The sequence below is a fragment of the Diospyros lotus genome, chromosome 4, assembly GCF_014633365.1.
Source record: "Diospyros lotus cultivar Yz01 chromosome 4, ASM1463336v1, whole genome shotgun sequence".
Lineage (NCBI taxonomy): Eukaryota > Viridiplantae > Streptophyta > Magnoliopsida > Ericales > Ebenaceae > Diospyros > Diospyros lotus.
In genome coordinates this window covers 2,717,767-2,735,245 of record NC_068341.1, presented here as the reverse complement: position 1 = coordinate 2,735,245, position 17,479 = coordinate 2,717,767, and the positions used below count along the sequence as shown (strand labels likewise).

Below are 17,479 nucleotides of genomic sequence, written 5' to 3'. Positions count from 1 at the left end.
TTTATCTTTTTCTTTATTGATTTAAGTGTCAGAGTTTCTTCCTTAAGATAAAAGCTCCACTCATAGAGGTATTTAATTTGAGGCAAGAATTAGGTGATCTATCTAATATCATCACAATTATTATAATAAATTATGGTTACAAGACTGTAATTTTATGTTAGATTAATACTATTTTATCATAATTTTTTTTTTATAAAAATGTCAATTTCCATGGATTTCAATGGTACTCGCCGTTGTGAATGGCTTAGAAGTCTTTGACAAATATGTCTAAATGCTTCTCACTCTTTGGCCCTTCTTTATTAAAATTGATATTTAATTATTTGTGACGACACTTTTATAATGTAGTCATTGCTAAATTAATTTGAAGGCATATTTGCAATAACTTTTTGATTATAAACCTATTTTCTTGATATATTAATACAAAAATTCAGAATACAAAAAAGGATTATATGTGAATAAAAATTAAGTATAAGGAGAATAGTTAAGATGCAGTAAATATATATAAATAATAAGAAATTTCATTGCAAATAGACAAAATTATAGGAGTGTGAATGTAATGTAACCACACATTTCTAAAGGGGTCCATGTGAAATAAAGAAAAACATAAAGAACTTAAAAGCCATTAAAGAGAAGTTCTGTAGAGGTATTAATTTTCTTACTATTTTTTGGGAAATATCTCTTGCGACCACCCGAATCTCCTTCAAACGGCTAAATGTTTTGTTTGCAGCGACAACGTAGGTAGTTTCATCGTATAAAAACAGTAATGCCAGCTCTCTTCTACACACAAATGAAGCAAGAAAACACGGTCATGGCGGACACAGTCGCTCTTCACACCTGCAAAACTCAGCCAACTCGAGTCATCGTCAACAGAGTTCACAATCTCGTCCACTTAACGGCCAAATTAGCCCAATTCTACTACAGATTCTCCCGCCTCTTCCTAGGCGGGGTACCCATTTTGCCATGGCTGCTCATCACCGTCTCCGAGGCCCTTTTCGCCTTCCTGTGGGTGCTGGCGGCCGCGTTCGAGTGGCGTCCGGTGGCCCGCACGGCTCACCCGGAGAACATCCCCGCCCAAACTGAGCTGCCGGCGGTGGACGTGTTCATTGTCACGGCGGATCCCAAGAGGGAGCCGGTGCTGGAGGTGATGAACACGGTTGTGTCGGCCATGGCGCTCGACTACCCTGCCGAGAAGCTGGCTGTGTACCTCTCCGACGACGGCGGCTCTTCCTTGACTCTGTTTGCTATTAGGGAAGCGGGTTCGTTTGCGAAGTGTTGGCTCCCGTTTTGTAGGAAGTATGGGATCAAGACTCGGTGCCCGGAAGCGTATTTTTCGCCGTCCGGCGATCGGGATCGGCTCTGGACTGATGAATTCAAAGCAGACGAAGAAGTGATCAAGGTAAGTGTTGCTGACACTTGCTGCTGACTATACATATGGCGACGAAGGTATATAGTTAATCATATTATTAGTAACAATAAAAATATTCTTCAAACTAATGGTTAATACTCAACAGTCATGTCTATACTTAGGCCAATTCTTAAAACAAGATTATAATAATAACAATAGTTAAAGTTTGAAAATTTAAGCCAACGTAATAACATTAGACGGTCAATAAATAGTCACCTGATTCTGATAATTGAATTGTTTTGTGCAGGCAAAATACAGATCATTCAAGCAAAAGGTCGAAAAAGCAAATGGAAGTGATGGGATTGACGATGAAGTTGTGCATGATCGTCCTGCTCTTGTTGAGGTTTATAATAGAATTAGATTCACCAGTTTAAGTCAAGGTTTATACAATCTTATATTGATAATTAATTTTCTTATCCACCGTAGATAATACATGATAGAAAGGACGGAATGGACAATGACGAACAAGCTAAGATACCTCTTCTTGTATACGTATCTCGAGAGAAGAGACCATCTCACCCTCATCGCTTTAAAGCCGGAGCCCTCAATGCTCTTGTATACTCTCTCCCTCTCCCTCTGTGTGAAATTAATTATTCATCTGAGAAGAATTAGTTTTTACAGATTTATAATTGTTGTTGCAGCTTCGAGTGTCTGGGATAATGAGCAACGGGCCCTACGTGCTTGTGTTGGACTGTGACATGTACTGCAATGACCCATCATCAGCAAGGCAAGCAATGTGCTTCCATCTTGATCCCAGCGTATCTCCATCTCTGGCCTTTGTACAGTACCCTCAAATGTTCCACAATCTTAGCAAGAATGATATCTATGACAACCAGTCAAGATCTACATACATGGTACACATAAAGCCCAGACCTTAGTTTTCATTATCATTCTTCCTTGTTTCATGCCAATGCAAATTGGCTCAAGATATATTGTCGATGAAGTTGAAGAATCCAATGATTTTCAGTTGAGGTGGCAAGGCATGGATGGGCTGAGAGGCCCTGTCTTCAGTGGCACAGGCTACTACATGAAGAGAAAGGCCATGTATGGAACTCCTAACAATGAGGGTATGCCCTTTGCTAGTCTCATTACATATGTTTATACGTAACCAAAAACAAAAAAAAAAGAGAAAAAGACGACATTCTTGTTGATACTAAACTGTGGTGTCTTGGTGCATAGATGCATTTCTAGATGATCCAGAGAGGAATTTTGGCTTGTCCAGCAAATTCATTGATTCATTCAAGGGCAAAAATGAGCCAACATCCAATTCAATTGTGCATGAGGCTAGGAATTTGGCTAGTTGCAATTTTGAGAAAGGCACTGAATGGGGCAAAGAGGCAATATATTCGCATGCATATTGCAGCCTACCATATAACCTTTCCATAGCTTCTCCTTCTTCCTCTTCTTGGATTTTTATGTGACTGTAGTGTTCCGTGTATGGCAGATTGGTTACTCTTATGTGAGCTTGTTGGAGAGCAGTTTCACAGGGTACCTCTTGCATTGCAGAGGATGGAGGTCTGTGTACCTATATCCAAAAAGGCCGTGTTTCCTGGGCTGCGCGCCTGTGGACATGAAGGACACCTCGGTTCAGCTGATGAAATGGACTTCGTCCATGATCCAAATAGGCTTGTCGAGGTTTAGCCCTCTCACGTATGGCGTGTCGCGAATGTCTGTGCTCCAGAGTATGTGTTACGGGTTCCTCACACTTTTCCCCCTCTTGTCCGTTGCTCACAGCTTATATGGCACCGTTCCTCAACTGTGCCTTCTCAGTGGCGTCCCCTTATTCCCTAAGGTAGTATAACTTCTTGTTGTGACTTCTTAGCGAGAGTCAAAACAAAAGGAGTACAATCAATCTTAACAGGCATAACATTCTAATTCTCTTCTTTTCCTTTGTTTTTCCTACAGGCCTATGATCCATGGTTTGCAGTGTTTGCGATTTCCTACATGTCCTCTACTTCCCAACATCTATTCGAGGTATTCTCCACGAATGGATCGGTCAGGACATGGTGGAACGAGGAGAGAATCGGGATGATCAGGTCACTGTCAGCATTCTTGATCGGGTTTCTGGACGCTGCAATGAAGTGGTTAGGCATGACGAAGACAAAGTTCAGACTATCAAACAAGGCCCTGGAGAAAGAGAAGGTGGAAAACTATGAGAAGGGCAAGTTTGATTTCGAGGGGGCTGATATGTTCATGGCCCCCTTGGCAACAATAGCCCTTATGAACTTGGTGTGCTTCATTGGTGGGCTGGCAAGGGTGGCGCTTGAAAGAAGCTTGGATGAGTTGCTTGCTCAGCTTCTCATTTGCTCCATGATTCTGGCTATTAACTATCCCATACTTGCAGGGATAGTTCAGAGAAAAAGCAAGTCATGAAAGCATTAAGCTGCTTTCAGTTTCAGCTTCTCTGCCTCTCCTCACAAAATAGTCTGCTTTATGTGCTCCATCGCATGACTCTGATGAGTTGATGATCAAAAGGGTGGTTTTACTTGGAATAGGATGAAATAAACACAATAAATGGACACTTAAATGTTATATGTTTTCACCTTTTGATTCTGACTTTCTCTTCATATACTCTTCAACATTTGGTTGATACAGAAAATATAATTATTAATTCTAAAATAATAGCATGGCAATTGTTTTTTTTTTTACAAAAATACTATTTAAACACTACATGTATGTATTAATATAATATAAAATATAAAATATTAAAATAATAAAAAGTGCCGTCTCCAAGTAATATTTTTATTTTGCTAGGTTTAAAATTTATGAGTTCAAATATATTTTTATGTAAAATTATATAATCATTTGTGTCTGTCGAATGGATTAAATATTTGAATTTCGTTTGTGATAAGCTTCCTAAAACTATCAAACAGGGTGATGCGGTCACCAATCAAGACTCGGCCCAAGGCCGACCCAACCAAACCGGAACAATATCACCAAAATAGCAGTGCCATAATGTTATTTTAATACTTAGGTAGTAGAATTCTACTTGATTTAGGATCCTACTTTATATTTCTATTTGATTTAGGATTCTATTTCATATTTCTACTTGATTTAGGATTCTACTTCATGTTTGATTAGGATTTTATTTTTATTAAGGATTCTAGTTAACTTTTATTTATGATTTATTTCTATTATGATTCTAGTTGGATTTTGTTTTCCAAATATTAGATGGATTTTGATTAGCTAAATACTATAAATATGCCTAGGATCTAGAGTTTGTAATCAAGTTTTAATCAATCAAATTTCAGCAACCTATTTGGGTTTTCTTAGCAAAACAATTTTGTTTTTGCGTCTTCTTGAAAGCCAAGCTTCGGCCATTGAAGTTTGCTTTTTCAAGGATTTATTTTGGTGTGTTTTCTTCACACATGCGCTACACGCTGCGTCAGGTGATATCAGAGCGGTTAATCAACCAATCAGATGGCCAATCTTGAATGTAACGGTAGCAACCAGCCTCGTGACGGTGCTCAGGGGTTGTCCGCAGTTCGGAGAGCAATCGAAGAATAGCGGGAAGTAACTCGTACTATCCAGCAACGATTGAAGTAACATAGCAACCAATTGGGCACCTTACTACGAGTTGATGATGACAGGAACCTGAATAATGGGGTGAATCAAGCCGGAGCGGGAAGACCACCCATTAATCATGTCCTTGTTAATCCTAGAAGACCAGTGATTGAAGATAGCGATGAAGAGGATGATTTTGGTCGAGCAATAGCTAACCCTGGTGGTAGAGGGGTTAGGAGGAATGCACATCAGCACAACCACTGGGGCAACGATGAGTATAAACTAAAAGTTGATATTCCCACCTTTAGTGGAGATCTTGATATTGAGGGGTTCTTGGATTGTATCACTGAGGTTGACTATTTTTTCGAATACATGGAGATCCCAAATGAATGACAAGTAAAGTTAGTGGCTTACAGGTTGAAGGGCGGTGCATTTGTTTGGTGGGAGTGATTAAGAGAAACGAGATTGAGGGAAGGCCGACAGCTAGTTCAGACATAGAGACGAATGAAGCAGCTGTTAAGAGGTAGGTTTTTGCCTCCTAACTATGAACAATATATGTTTGAAGCTTATCAAAGATGTGCACAAGGAATGAAGAGTGTGAATGAATATACCTCTGACTTTCTGCGATTGGCGGAGAGAAACCAATTGTCAGAAAGTGACAATCAACAAGCAGCTCGTTACTTGAATGGATTGAACCCTGTTATTCGTGATAAAATTAGGGTTCAGATGGTTTTGAGTGTGCAATAAGCAAGGAACTTAGCTTTAAAGGCTGAGTTAATGTTGAGTGAGAGATCTCGTAATGACAACTATTGTCAGTATAGTGGGAATAAAAATAAACAACCAGCTTTTGATAAAAGGCAAGTCGGTTCAATGAGCGCAACCCTCCAATCCACCCCATACAGTCAACCCTAATAAGACTATAACGGGGGGAAACACTCGAGGTACTACTTCTAATCTTCCAAAATCCCCTAATCCTTATGCAAAGCCTATTCTTTTAAAATGTTTCAAGTGCAATGAGGTTGGGCATCGATCTAGTGATTGTCCAAGGAGGAAAACAGTTAACATTGTAGAAAAAGAAGAGGAAGATGTTGCTGAAGAGGAAGTATATTGCGGGCCTGATGGGGAGGATGACGAAGAAGATTATGGACACGGGCAATATACTTGTGTAGTGAGGAAGTTAATGCTATCTCAAAAGAATGAAGATACTACTCAACGGCATAAGTTTTTTATCACGAGGTGTACGGTGAAAGGAAAAATCTTTGAGTTGATTATTGATAGTGGAAGTCAGAAGAACATCATAGGAAGAGACGTGGTGGCAAAGATGCAGTTAATTCCTGAAAAACATCCAAGCCCTTACATGATTGGATGGATAAAAAAAGTTGGTGGCATACATGTGGATGAACGTTGCAGTGTGCCTTTCTCTATTGGTAAGTACTCTGACGAAGTCTATTGTGATATTGTTGATATGGATGCTTGTCATATTTTATTTGGGAGGCCTTTGCAATTTGATGTGGATGCTAAGCACTCGGGTAGGAAGAACACATATCAGCTTGAGAAAGAAGGTGTGCGTTATACTTTGTTACCCATAGTGGAAAAGAATCAAACTAAAGCTTCTAAAGTGGAGCTTGATTTCGAAGATTATGTTGTCCTAGCAACCTCAACGTTTGCAAACTCAGGTTTGATTTATGCTGCTAACATGACAGAAACTCCAAGGTTATTGACTCATACTGGGGTATTTTTCAGTCCCGATGGCTCAAGCATTGCCTCGCAATCCAAGGATGGTGGTGTTTCTTCTGATCGACTTGCGACTGTAAAGGAGATGGAGGTCATGATAGCAAATCCTTCTACAGTTTATTCAAGCTCTAACATGGTTGAATCTAAGGCAATAAGAATATATTCACCTTTGCAATTGCAAAAGCAAGATGGTCACATGGGTCTCTTTGTGGATAGGGGTGTCGGATCTCCTAGGCTAGTTAACTCAACTGCTGCTATAGCTGATCAAGTGCTTAGACCAAATGAGGATTCAAGCATCAATATTTTAAGTGATGGGGAGACTGCCGGTAGTCATGGAATAAGCTTTTATTCGAAACAGTTACAAAATAATACTTCTCCAGGCGCAAAAAATCTACAGATGAATTTGAAAGCTGTTGAGGAGTCAAAATCAATAAAGCTGATGAAAAGAGAAGGACCTATGATAAAATTTACCATATTAGAAAAGCACTCAAGATGAAATGTTTAACGTCCTCAATCTAACAGTAATAATACAGTGGAGGCAGATGGAAACAAACATAGCGATGGTTGGACCTATGCCAACCCAGATATGGCTAAGAAGGGGAGGAATGTCTTTGCTCATGTTCCCTTAGCAAAAAAGTTCAAGCAGTTCAAGAAAATGTCAAGCAACGGTTGCACAAATAAGAAGTACAAGGCGATAGCTGACAAGCATAGGAAGCACAAGTTATTTGCAGTTGAAGATGAAATCATGATATTCTTGAAGAAGGAACGGATTCCAGCAGAAAAGCAAAATAAGTTCAAATCAAAGAAATATGGTCATTACAAGATTACGAAGAAGACCAATGATAATACTTATGTTGTGGATTTGCCTAATCATATGAGTATTTCCAAACATTCAATGTGGCTAATCTCTCTTCGTACTTACTGGATGTGGATTTGTTCAAAGAGAATCAAAATTCGAGGTCAAATTTTTTCTCAAGTGAAGGTGAATGATGCGGTCACCAATTAAGACTCGGCCCAAAGCCGACTCAACCAAATCGGAACAGTATTACCAAAATAGCAGTGTCATAATGTTATTTTAATACTTAGGTTTTAGAATTCTACTTGATTTAGGATTCTATTTCATGTTTCTAGTTGATTTAGGATTCTACTTCATGTTTGATTAGGATTTTATTTTTATTAAGGATTCTAGTTAACTTTTATTTATGATTTATTTCTATTATGATTCTAGTTGGATTTTATTTTTCAAATATTAGATGGATTTGGATTAGCTAAATACTATAAATATGCCTAGAATATAGAGTTTGTAATGAAGTTTTAATCAATCAAATTTCAGCAATCTATTTAGGTTTTCTTAGCAAAACAGTCTTATTTTTGTGTCTTTTTGAAAGCTAAGCTTCGGCCATTGAAATTTGCTCTTTCAAGAATTTATTTTGATATATTTTTTTCACACACACGCTACACGCTACATCATAGGGAACCATAAATTTTAAAAGAGTCAGTAGGTTCGAATCAAAAGCCGCTTGAGAGACCTTTCTAATTTTGTCCCAAAAAAAAATAGTCACTAAAGTCCAACCACGCTACTTTCCTGTTGCCAAAACTATTTTGACTTTTAACCGGAAGATGCATCACTCCAGAAGCAGAAAAATGATAGTCCCTCGCTCTGGCAATAGAACACCGCGCTCATAAAATTCGAATTTGCAAATCACAGCTCTCCCTCTCCCTCCTCCTCTCTCTACACTTTCTGAGGAACAATGGAGGAAGAAGGCACGATCTTGAAGCTCACCCTGGAGAAAGGCCCGAGAGAGGGCGAAGCCCTTGAATTCCGACCTGGATCCGTGGTTCGAATCGGGCGGGTGGTCCGCGGCAACACGCTCGCCATCAAAGATGCCGGTGTGTCCTCCAAGCACCTCTCCATCGAGTCGAAAGAGGGAAAATGGGTGGTCACCGACCTTGACTCCTCGAACGGCACCATTTTGAACGGCTCGGCCCTCCGTGCGCTGAGCCCCGCTGAGCTCCGAGACGGCGATGTCGTCAAGATCGGCGAGTTGACGTCCATCAAGGTCTCGATCGAGGCAGCCCTTAGGCATGATGCTCCACCGCGGCGGAACCCTAGGAGGCGTCTGGGGAAGGCGGAGTTGGCTTCGATTGGGGAAGATAGTGAGTTAGGGTTAGGGTTTGGTGGGGAATTGGGGAATGGGGCGGCGGCGGAGAACCGGAGAGGGCGAGGTCGGCCAAGGAGAGGTGGGGCCGTGGAGAGTGAGCCTGAAGAAGGGACTGTTGAGGCTGTGAAAGTTGAAGAATTCGAGAATTTAGGTCCAAAAGCGGTTGTGCCGAAACAGGGGAGGCAAGTAAGTACCAGGAGGACTCGAAGTTCGAAGCGTAAAGAGGATTCAACTGTAGACGGAAATGCTTGTCAAGAACTAGAGATTTCAGCCCAGCTTGTTGGTAGATTGACACGGGGATCTTCGAGGAGGATGAAGAAGAATTTAGAGAATGAGGAACCGGTAAGCATCAATCATGAGGTCTTGGAAGTGAAGGAAGACAGGGATGAGTTGAATGTGGGCCAAGAAGAGTGTGAAAAAATCGACAGGAATTTGGGGCAAGAAGAGTGCAAAGGAATTGAAGAGAAATTAGTCAAGAGGCAGCTGGAAACTGATCGGGCTGGGTCTTTGGAGGACAATGAGGTGTCGAGGAGGTCAAATTTGGGGGGACATGAATGTGAAGGTCTGGCAACTGCATCGGGGAATAAGGGGAGTGGAGTTGAGGCTGGAGTTGTGCCGGATTTGGAGAAGATGACACTTGGAGAATGGTTTGATTATTTGGAGGTCTATTTGCCGAAACAGATTCATGATAAGACTGAAGAGATTATTTTAGAAATGAATCAGATGGCAGAGCGATTTCATGAGTTCACTTCGAAGCAAAAAAATGAAAAGGAGAAGGGTAAGCTGCCTATGGGGTAGGTGGAAGATTGAAAAGAGCGCCTTGAACCATCTGGTAATTGATAACTGAATTTCTCCTCTCCTTGGTTATACGTTCTAGATATTTTTCTACAAGAGGTATATGTTTCACCTAGACTTGTGGTAGGGATACATAGTATATTAAACTAAAATGATAAATGGCGGTACCTTTCTTTTGGTCTTTTGGAAGTAATGGTCCTATCTGCCCTGTAAACCAACAGTAATTACCCATCTAGGTGCATAACTGGCACTTTTCATGCAATGCTAATTTGGACTTTTTAGCCCAGTTGGGCGTTCATCTTGTTTTCCAATTCCCTGGTTCAACATTTGCTCAATATTGATGCAGTGATGTGCTCATGACACTGAGCTGCATGTCACAATGTTGCTATGAGATTTTTGTTTCCTGAATGCTGGATTTAACAAAGGAAAATAAGTTTAACTTTTAGAAAGAGGAGAGATAAAACTAAAAGAATGTGAGGTGCCTCAAGCACTCATGGCATTCTTGGACTTCCACGTCGAACAACTTGTTTGCATATTTTTTCCCTTCATCTAGGTGTTTCTCATTCGTCCTTGTGGAGGAAGGCGGAACTATGAAGACAGGGACACAGGAAAACACATTTTAAAAAATGTAGGACACGATGTGATTGAGATATGTTAATTAATAAAATAATTTTGTATATTTTTAAAGCATAATAAAGTATCAAAACTATATGACAACTCACAAATATGCATTTAAAATTCGTAAGTCAAAATTTCAAATAATAATTCTAATTTAATTAAAAATTAACTCACAATCCAGTTGTCTTTGTCTGTTACAATTCAGTCAATATTTAAAGAGCTGGAGAATAGCAGTATGTAGGGTATGAAAACTGAACAGTCGTGCAATCAAAACATGTAAAAAGAAAATGTAGTTACCAAGTCTTAAAACTGAAGACTAAAAAAGAAACCTTATGTTTTAGTCTTCGAAGTGTCCCAATTAAGGATGTGCATGTCATACGAGTGTCTGCATAAGGGATATGCATCTTCCATATCCTTTTAACAAATTATTAGAAAACATGCGTGCCCAATACATGTCGTAGTGTCCAACACATAAGTGCCACAGGTACAGCAACCCCTAAGAAGTGTTAAGTGCTTTATAGGCTGGAACAAATATTAGGCTCTTGTACGATTGTTTTACTTCACTCCCCTGCATAAGCACATGTGATCATTGAGCTTTATCATTAGATGTGATATTCGCATGGCATTGTGACATTAGCGTAGCATAATGTTTTTCACTCCCAGTTATTGTAATGATTTCAACATCGCAGACTTGCACAATACAGCAGCTTTCCAATTTAGCAACATATGTGTATATATATGTGTGAGCTTTCCAACTATCCTTGGAGAGCTTTGGATGCAGATAGAAAATTCTTTTATCATTAAGTGTACATATGTACGCATTATCCAATAATTCATGGTTCCTCATGCTTTACTTACCTCAAAGTAGAGATGTATATTTAAAATGCATTCTTTCCTTTTGTACTCAGCAGTTTTGTGGAACATTGCTGCATGAATTTTTGAAGGGTTCAATATGCTTGGAGGGATATCAGGATCAGTAGATCAGATGACTCAGACTGATTGGGATCATGCAATACATACAATTGTATGACATTGCCCTTTGGCAACGTGTGTCATAATCCTTTGTGGTATTCACTTCTCTCAATGACCCTCTCTGTATCTAGTTTGGTTTATGCTTTATATCCTGGAATGGGATCTACATGGTAGCGTTTTTCAAGTACACCAGCTAATGGTGAAACCAGAGGCCTTGTGAATGGGGTGGATGAGTGCGGTCTGTCTCCTTCAAATTGTCTGGTTGGCTTGCGAATCAATCACCCACAAGCATGACTGTCTTTTTCGGAAATAATCTGGTTAGTCCGTCCTTGATCGATGCCATCTTGCCGTCGGAACTTCTAGAAACCTACCAAGATGATATTTAATAGTATACCTTTGTCTTGGCCTAATGAACAGTTCAAATGCCTCTCAATTTTTTGTTGTAACGTGTAGCAAAGATGCATTCTGGATGGAAATATGCATTTTCACTTCTTGTTGTTCTGATATGATATGAATCTTCTGTTGGATTGCATGATCATTATCATGATGCAAATTGGGTGTCTTACTCTTAAAAACACTTTCTGTATATACATATGTACTGGACTACATGGAAAGTTGTGTTCTTTTGGCATGGTGGTATATAAATATTACTGGGCAACATGACATGTGCCATGCGTAGTGAATTCGGTATTTGAATCTTTGAAAATTGTGATCTTACCCGTTGCTGCAGAATCGGCTGCCTCATTTCTTCAGCAGAACCTACTGCTCTTTAACGTTATTTTTATAAAAAAAAATAATAATATACTACAGTCAATTTCTTACTTTCTGTTAGTTTAAATTAAAATAATAAATGTCCGTTTAAAAAGAATTTAGAGTGTTTGATTGCACACATTTTTTATAGAAGTAATCAAACATTCTTAATTTTTTTATGAAACATGTATATGATATAAGCATTCAAAGTTTTTTTTCATGAAATTTATTTTTTAAGAGTGGGGTGATTTTTATTTTTTAAGCAATCATTATTTAGAATTAAATTCTAAATAATGCAATCAAACACACCCTTATTATTTTATCATTTTTTTAATGATATAAAGACTTGAATGAATGTTATATTTTTCAAATTGATTATATTAATATTAATTTTTTTCATCTATTCTATTATATAAATATTACTAAGTCAAATTATTTGAAAAGATGAGAAATTATTATTTTTTAAGGGTAATGTTAATTATTGTCACTAGTATATTTAATTACTAAGACAAAAAGTATTGTTTTTTAACATATATTTATTATAATTTATTTTTAACATCTGAACAATTTTATTGATTGATGATTTAAAATACAGTATGTTTATCATTAACTAATAAAATTAATTAAAAATAAAATATATCTATTATATTATTATTATTTTTTAATTACAATTTTTTTTTTTTTAAATCTAGTCTTTGTCTTTTTATATTTGAGATAATCGTCCTTACATGGTCCTCGTTAGTCGTGCTCTTAATTTTAATAGAGGAGCTAAATTATAGATGTGAAAGTTTATCTCATTCTGTAAAATGAGAATCAAATTCACGATCTATCGATACAAATCCGACATATCACTTGCGCGATCATTTGACTTTTGCCTTGGGCTTTTGGCTCCTTATAGATCACTTCACGCGGGGTTGAGATCAGTATTAGAAAGTGAGGTCATCCAAGCACCATCTTTAACTTCTTCTTCACTAGCTCATCCTTAATTGCCCTTAATTAGTGTTATTTTTGGACCACCCATATAGGGTTGAGTGGAGCAGTTGGGTTCAGTTTGCACCACGACAAAAGGCAGCATTAGCACATACATTTCAATAGTACCAAGTTGAGGATTCGTGCGATCAGCCCCATATACTTTCAATTTAATTAGTGGCAGTGCCTCTCTTTTTTGTGGGTTTTGCATTAGCATGTCCTGTCTCTCCATATGTCAGCAACAATGCATATGCAATGTTGGATTGTAAATAGTCATAGGTTAACTCAAACCTGTTAGTGTTTTGCCACGTTGGAAATCCTATTTTTTCATGCTTTATTCTTCCCCTACAATGGCAGCTGGGCCGAATTTAGTGGGCCGACATTGACGGTTGGGCCGAATATAGAGTGGCGGCTGGGTTGAGTTTATTGGGCCAACAGTGGAAGCTGGGCAGAATTTATTAGGCCGTAAATGGTGGCTAGGCATATATATATATATATATTTTTTTTTTGATAAGGGGGTTGAGCAATATTTACACGTAAAAGACTTCTGGGGTCATATCTAATGGGTCGTCAATTGCGGTTAGGCCAATTTAATAGGCCTACCAAACAGGCAGCAAGGCCTATTTTAAAGGGCCTATGTGGCTAGTGGGCCAATTTCGGAGCAGATAATGGTATCTGGTCCTCGTATCCTACCCTCTGTGCATTTCGAATCTAAGGGTTACACTCAACCCTTCTATTTCCTGAATTTTTATTTTCAAAAATGCTATTGCCACCCTCAATTGTCACCGACAACTGGAGATTCGAGACTGATCAGAGGTGGTCAGCGTGCAAAAGCTGGCGGGTCTTCATCTATGAGAATTTTTTAATTATTATTTAACAATTTTATGGCCACAGATACATATATATATCGATATATACGTACAGTTGATTCAAACTTAATTGTCAGCAATGACCAGGTTGTCTGTTGAAGCGATGTCGATCTCCAGTACTTATGTTATTATCATATTGATGCTGTACTTCCATCTGTACAAAGGCTACTTTATTTTATTCTTATATTCTTAATGGTTTCAAAGCTTCGCGAAAAGAGGCCGTCTGCTAGTACTAATTTCTATCGTAGGGCAAGTCAAAACAAAACATCCATCATCAATACTAATGTATATAAACGCGTATTTGTGGCCGTCTTCAATCCCAGAAACTGGAGGAACTATCCGTACTAAATTAGCATATATGTGCACTAGAAGACACATGGTACGTTAACAAGGAGTTGGGGTACTTTTAATGACAGCAATGGTGTTGCATGATCTGTTCCTTGTTTGCTTTCTGACCCTTTCTCCCTCATTATCAAGGTGTTTAGTAGTTGGAGCTAGCTTGCATTGAGTGACTGAGAATACTAGCTAGCTCTCGGAGTTTAATCTTGAACTTTAAAAGACATTGAATTTTGATATTTACATATATATATATATGTATGTATGTATATATATATCTTTTGTATATTAATTGATAACATGACATCTCATTCCCATATGTAACATTCAGATTAATTAATTAGGAGGAGAAAGGAGTGACGCACAGAAGGTAAAACTATATATATATATTTGTTCTTAATTTGGTAACTTTTAAGCCCATGGAAAAGATAAATTGATCTTCTCACATTTTGGCTTTGAGAATAGATTATATTTTGGACAAACAAACATCATTGGTTCTAGTTGCAATTAACTATATGATGGAAACGATTGGCTTATGCTAATCTGGTAATTGGCATATTGCAAGAACTTTTTTCATGAAATGAAGCAAATTAAACATTATCAAATTAAGCACTCAAACTCGGTTTACTTCATCTGTTTGTACGTGACCCATTTCATATGTTAAAATTCTTGTGTTATCAGTCATTAATTCATCATCACTACTTCAGTTCCACGAAGTTTCTTCTAGAGAAATTAGGATTAAAAAAAAAAAACAATGCAAGGATAGTTACATTTACAGAGACGGCTAAGAAGAAACTTCCAACTAGCTAAATTCCAAGGAAGATATATATATATATATATATATTGGATCACCAATATGGTAATGCCTTATTATTTTGACCTAGCTATAGGAGCTCTTAGAAGTATCCCCCAAAAGAAGACCCTTTTGATATGGATTCAGCCAAACATGGAAGCTCAGAAACTTCAAGCACGGATGATCAGCCAGGGAAAATCAACAGTGAGATTTCAGGCACAGGCAGCCGGTCCTACGACTGCAGCTTCTGTAAGCGCGGCTTCACCAACGCTCAAGCCCTGGGAGGGCACATGAACATACACAGGAAAGATAAAGCCAAGCTGAAGCCTAAGGCCAAGCATCATGTCGCCGATCAGTCGCCTGTGTTGACCAACAAAATTAGTACTAATATTGAAGAGTGCGTGGCCTGTGTGTATTTTGCACCAAATTCAAGCCAACAGTTACAGTACTATGCCGCTTTGGGAGCACAGATGAACTATCAAATGCGCTTTCGGGCACCAAACCCTAGTTTCCCGCACGCATACCATACAGCTCATTTGACTGCGGATTCGGAGGAGTATACGGGAGCTGATTTGAGCTTGCAAATTCGGGAAGACGGGATGAAAGAAGAGAGGGAGAAGAATAGGAATGAAAATGGAAATGAAATCGATTTGGAGCTGCGGCTTGGTCACAACCCATAGTCATTAAATGTTGCTACATTGATGCACCTACGTTTAGTTGAGAGAGTTCTACAGTGTACAGAGAATGAAAGGGAGAATGGAGTTGTAACTTGTCACACTTGAAAGCTTATTTGAGGTAGTGTTGGTTCTTGTCCATCTACAGACATGACAGAAGGTTCTTTCTGGCCTAAAATTACTGTTTTCCTTCACAGTTCAAAATGTTATCAATGGAACTTGAGTTATATTAACTAATTGATTAATTATCATAAGTGGGTATTTCAGATTCAATCGTCTAAGCTAGCTAGCTCCATTTGTGACACTGAGATTGTTGTTTTGTTTATGCGAGGTTATATTTAGTTTTCTCTCATGTTGAATCTAATTAGACTCTACTTAGAGAATAACATAAATATTCTGAGTCATGTTCCATGAATTAATCTTTCTTTTCTTTCTGTTTTGGCTAACTACGGTGCATGCACATTTGATATCTGGTTTATGAATGGCATTATGAGATGAGGTATAATTCCTATATATATGATAATCTTTATTATGAGGTATAATTCCTATATTAACGGATGGATAGGGTAGCTGAACAATCCCTCATGAAAAATTTTGCTAAGTCTTTAAATTTCTATATCACAACTTTTATTTTACTAGGAAAGATCGATTACATAAATTTTCTCTGCAATATATCATCTCTATTTATTGTCATATATCTCTTTTCATCTCTAATTGTGCACGTATTAATTATATAGATAGATGAAAATCATTCAATATGTGAAAGAAACTCGAGTAGTTATTTGAATAACTCTGACGAACTTTCGAAGGATATTGAGTTTAATTTCTTGTTGGGACAATATTACTTCCATATCTATTCTGTTACATCTTAAGTTTGTATGCTAATTTGTGTGTGCTTTATGCCCATCATATGATCGGTAGTTAATTAAAGGCAATGGTTGGATCATTACTCTGCTGATTTTCATGTATTTCAATAGTCTTGTTTGAGTGTTGGTTTTGCAGGCTCAAAGATCTAATTTTGTAAAGTTGCTAGCCAGTTAAATTACCTATTTCAATGTTTTTGATTAACAAAATTAAGACTCATGTTGATCAATTAAGGAATGTGGCCTCTCCCTCCTCTTTTGTAATCATCTTTTAAGAGTTTAAAACATTCTCCAAGTAGTATATAAAGCAAAAGAAATTAAGAAAGAACATTCCCCAAGTTAATAGAGTGATCTCAACCTCTCTCTCTAGCTTCCCTTACTTTTTTCTTTGGGTTGTTTTGGGACACATGAGGGTCAATTAGGCCTTTTATTAATTGACAAAATCAAAGCTGCAGTTTGGATTGTGCAAATTAAGTGCCCTAAACAACTCCAAATACAAAGTATAGTACGCTTCATAGCTTATTATTTAGCACCCAAAAACATAACAGTAACACACTCACCAAAAGAGGCAATGGAATTGTTCAATATGCACAGGGATCCAGCTCTTAATTGGCCCTTGATGGTGCATCCATTTTGGACGACGCCTAACTTTTGTTATGTTTGTGATCATGCAAATAATTAGTTATTAATATATTAATTTTATTTGAAGAGATTAACAAGTGATTCTGACTATAAGCAGAATTTAGGGTTAACAAATTTGTAAAGTAAATAACGTAAAGATTAGATCATGACTTGTCAAGAAAGTCACTTTGATGAAAAACAAGGATCATAAAGATAAAGTAAGGAAGATAAAACCTCCAAGACATAGATTAAGTGGTTGAATGAGTAGTATGTTGGTGTTAATCCGGTGAGTTGTCAATTTGATCTTCGCTCTACACAAGAACTAAAGATCCAACGTGTATTTTACCTTTTTTTTGGTGTAATCGATGACACGAACATTGGGGGCCACATAATAACGATCATCCCAAATAAAGA

The 17,479-nt window shown here is 37.9% G+C and overlaps 3 protein-coding genes across 5 annotated transcripts; all 3 read left to right on the top strand.

Annotated features, from left to right (window-relative positions):
• Nucleotides 1-802: 802 nt before the first annotated feature.
• Nucleotides 803-3,916, top strand: LOC127800476 (cellulose synthase-like protein G1). The gene is made up of 8 exons (XM_052335091.1): nucleotides 803-1,396; nucleotides 1,653-1,748; nucleotides 1,832-1,960; nucleotides 2,047-2,259; nucleotides 2,373-2,472; nucleotides 2,585-2,742; nucleotides 2,850-3,197; nucleotides 3,311-3,916. Exons 1-8 carry the CDS (start codon nucleotides 809-811, stop codon nucleotides 3,776-3,778), a joined length of 2,100 nt encoding a protein of 699 aa, XP_052191051.1. The 5' UTR covers nucleotides 803-808; the 3' UTR covers nucleotides 3,779-3,916.
• Nucleotides 3,917-8,262: 4,346 nt separating this feature from the next.
• LOC127798842 (FHA domain-containing protein At4g14490-like) lies at nucleotides 8,263-11,855 on the top strand. Of its 3 annotated transcripts, none has more exons than XM_052332471.1 (2): nucleotides 8,263-9,637; nucleotides 11,163-11,855. In XM_052332471.1, exon 1 carries the CDS (start codon nucleotides 8,395-8,397, stop codon nucleotides 9,601-9,603), a length of 1,209 nt encoding a protein of 402 aa, XP_052188431.1. In that variant the 5' UTR covers nucleotides 8,263-8,394; the 3' UTR covers nucleotides 9,604-9,637; nucleotides 11,163-11,855. The 3 variants fall into 3 exon arrangements, with proteins under 3 accessions (XP_052188431.1, XP_052188429.1, XP_052188430.1); XM_052332469.1 differs by having other exon boundaries at nucleotides 11,130-11,855; XM_052332470.1 differs by having other exon boundaries at nucleotides 11,127-11,855.
• Nucleotides 11,856-15,044: 3,189 nt separating this feature from the next.
• LOC127799145 (transcriptional regulator SUPERMAN-like) lies at nucleotides 15,045-15,587 on the top strand. The gene has a single exon (XM_052332895.1). It carries the CDS (start codon nucleotides 15,045-15,047, stop codon nucleotides 15,585-15,587), a length of 543 nt encoding a protein of 180 aa, XP_052188855.1.
• The last annotated feature ends 1,892 nt before the right edge of the window (nucleotides 15,588-17,479 follow it).

Coding starts and splice junctions, on each gene's coding strand:
- LOC127800476 (XM_052335091.1), top strand. CDS start 809: ATGGCGGACACAGTCGCTCTTCACACCTGCAAAACTCAGCCAACTCGA. Junction 2,473..2,584: donor TGGAACTCCTAACAATGAGG/GTATGCCCTTTG, acceptor CTTGGTGCATAG/ATGCATTTCTAGATGATCCA. Junction 2,743..2,849: donor GCACTGAATGGGGCAAAGAG/GCAATATATTCG, acceptor CGTGTATGGCAG/ATTGGTTACTCTTATGTGAG.
- LOC127798842 (XM_052332471.1), top strand. CDS start 8,395: ATGGAGGAAGAAGGCACGATCTTGAAGCTCACCCTGGAGAAAGGCCCG.
- LOC127799145 (XM_052332895.1), top strand. CDS start 15,045: ATGGATTCAGCCAAACATGGAAGCTCAGAAACTTCAAGCACGGATGAT.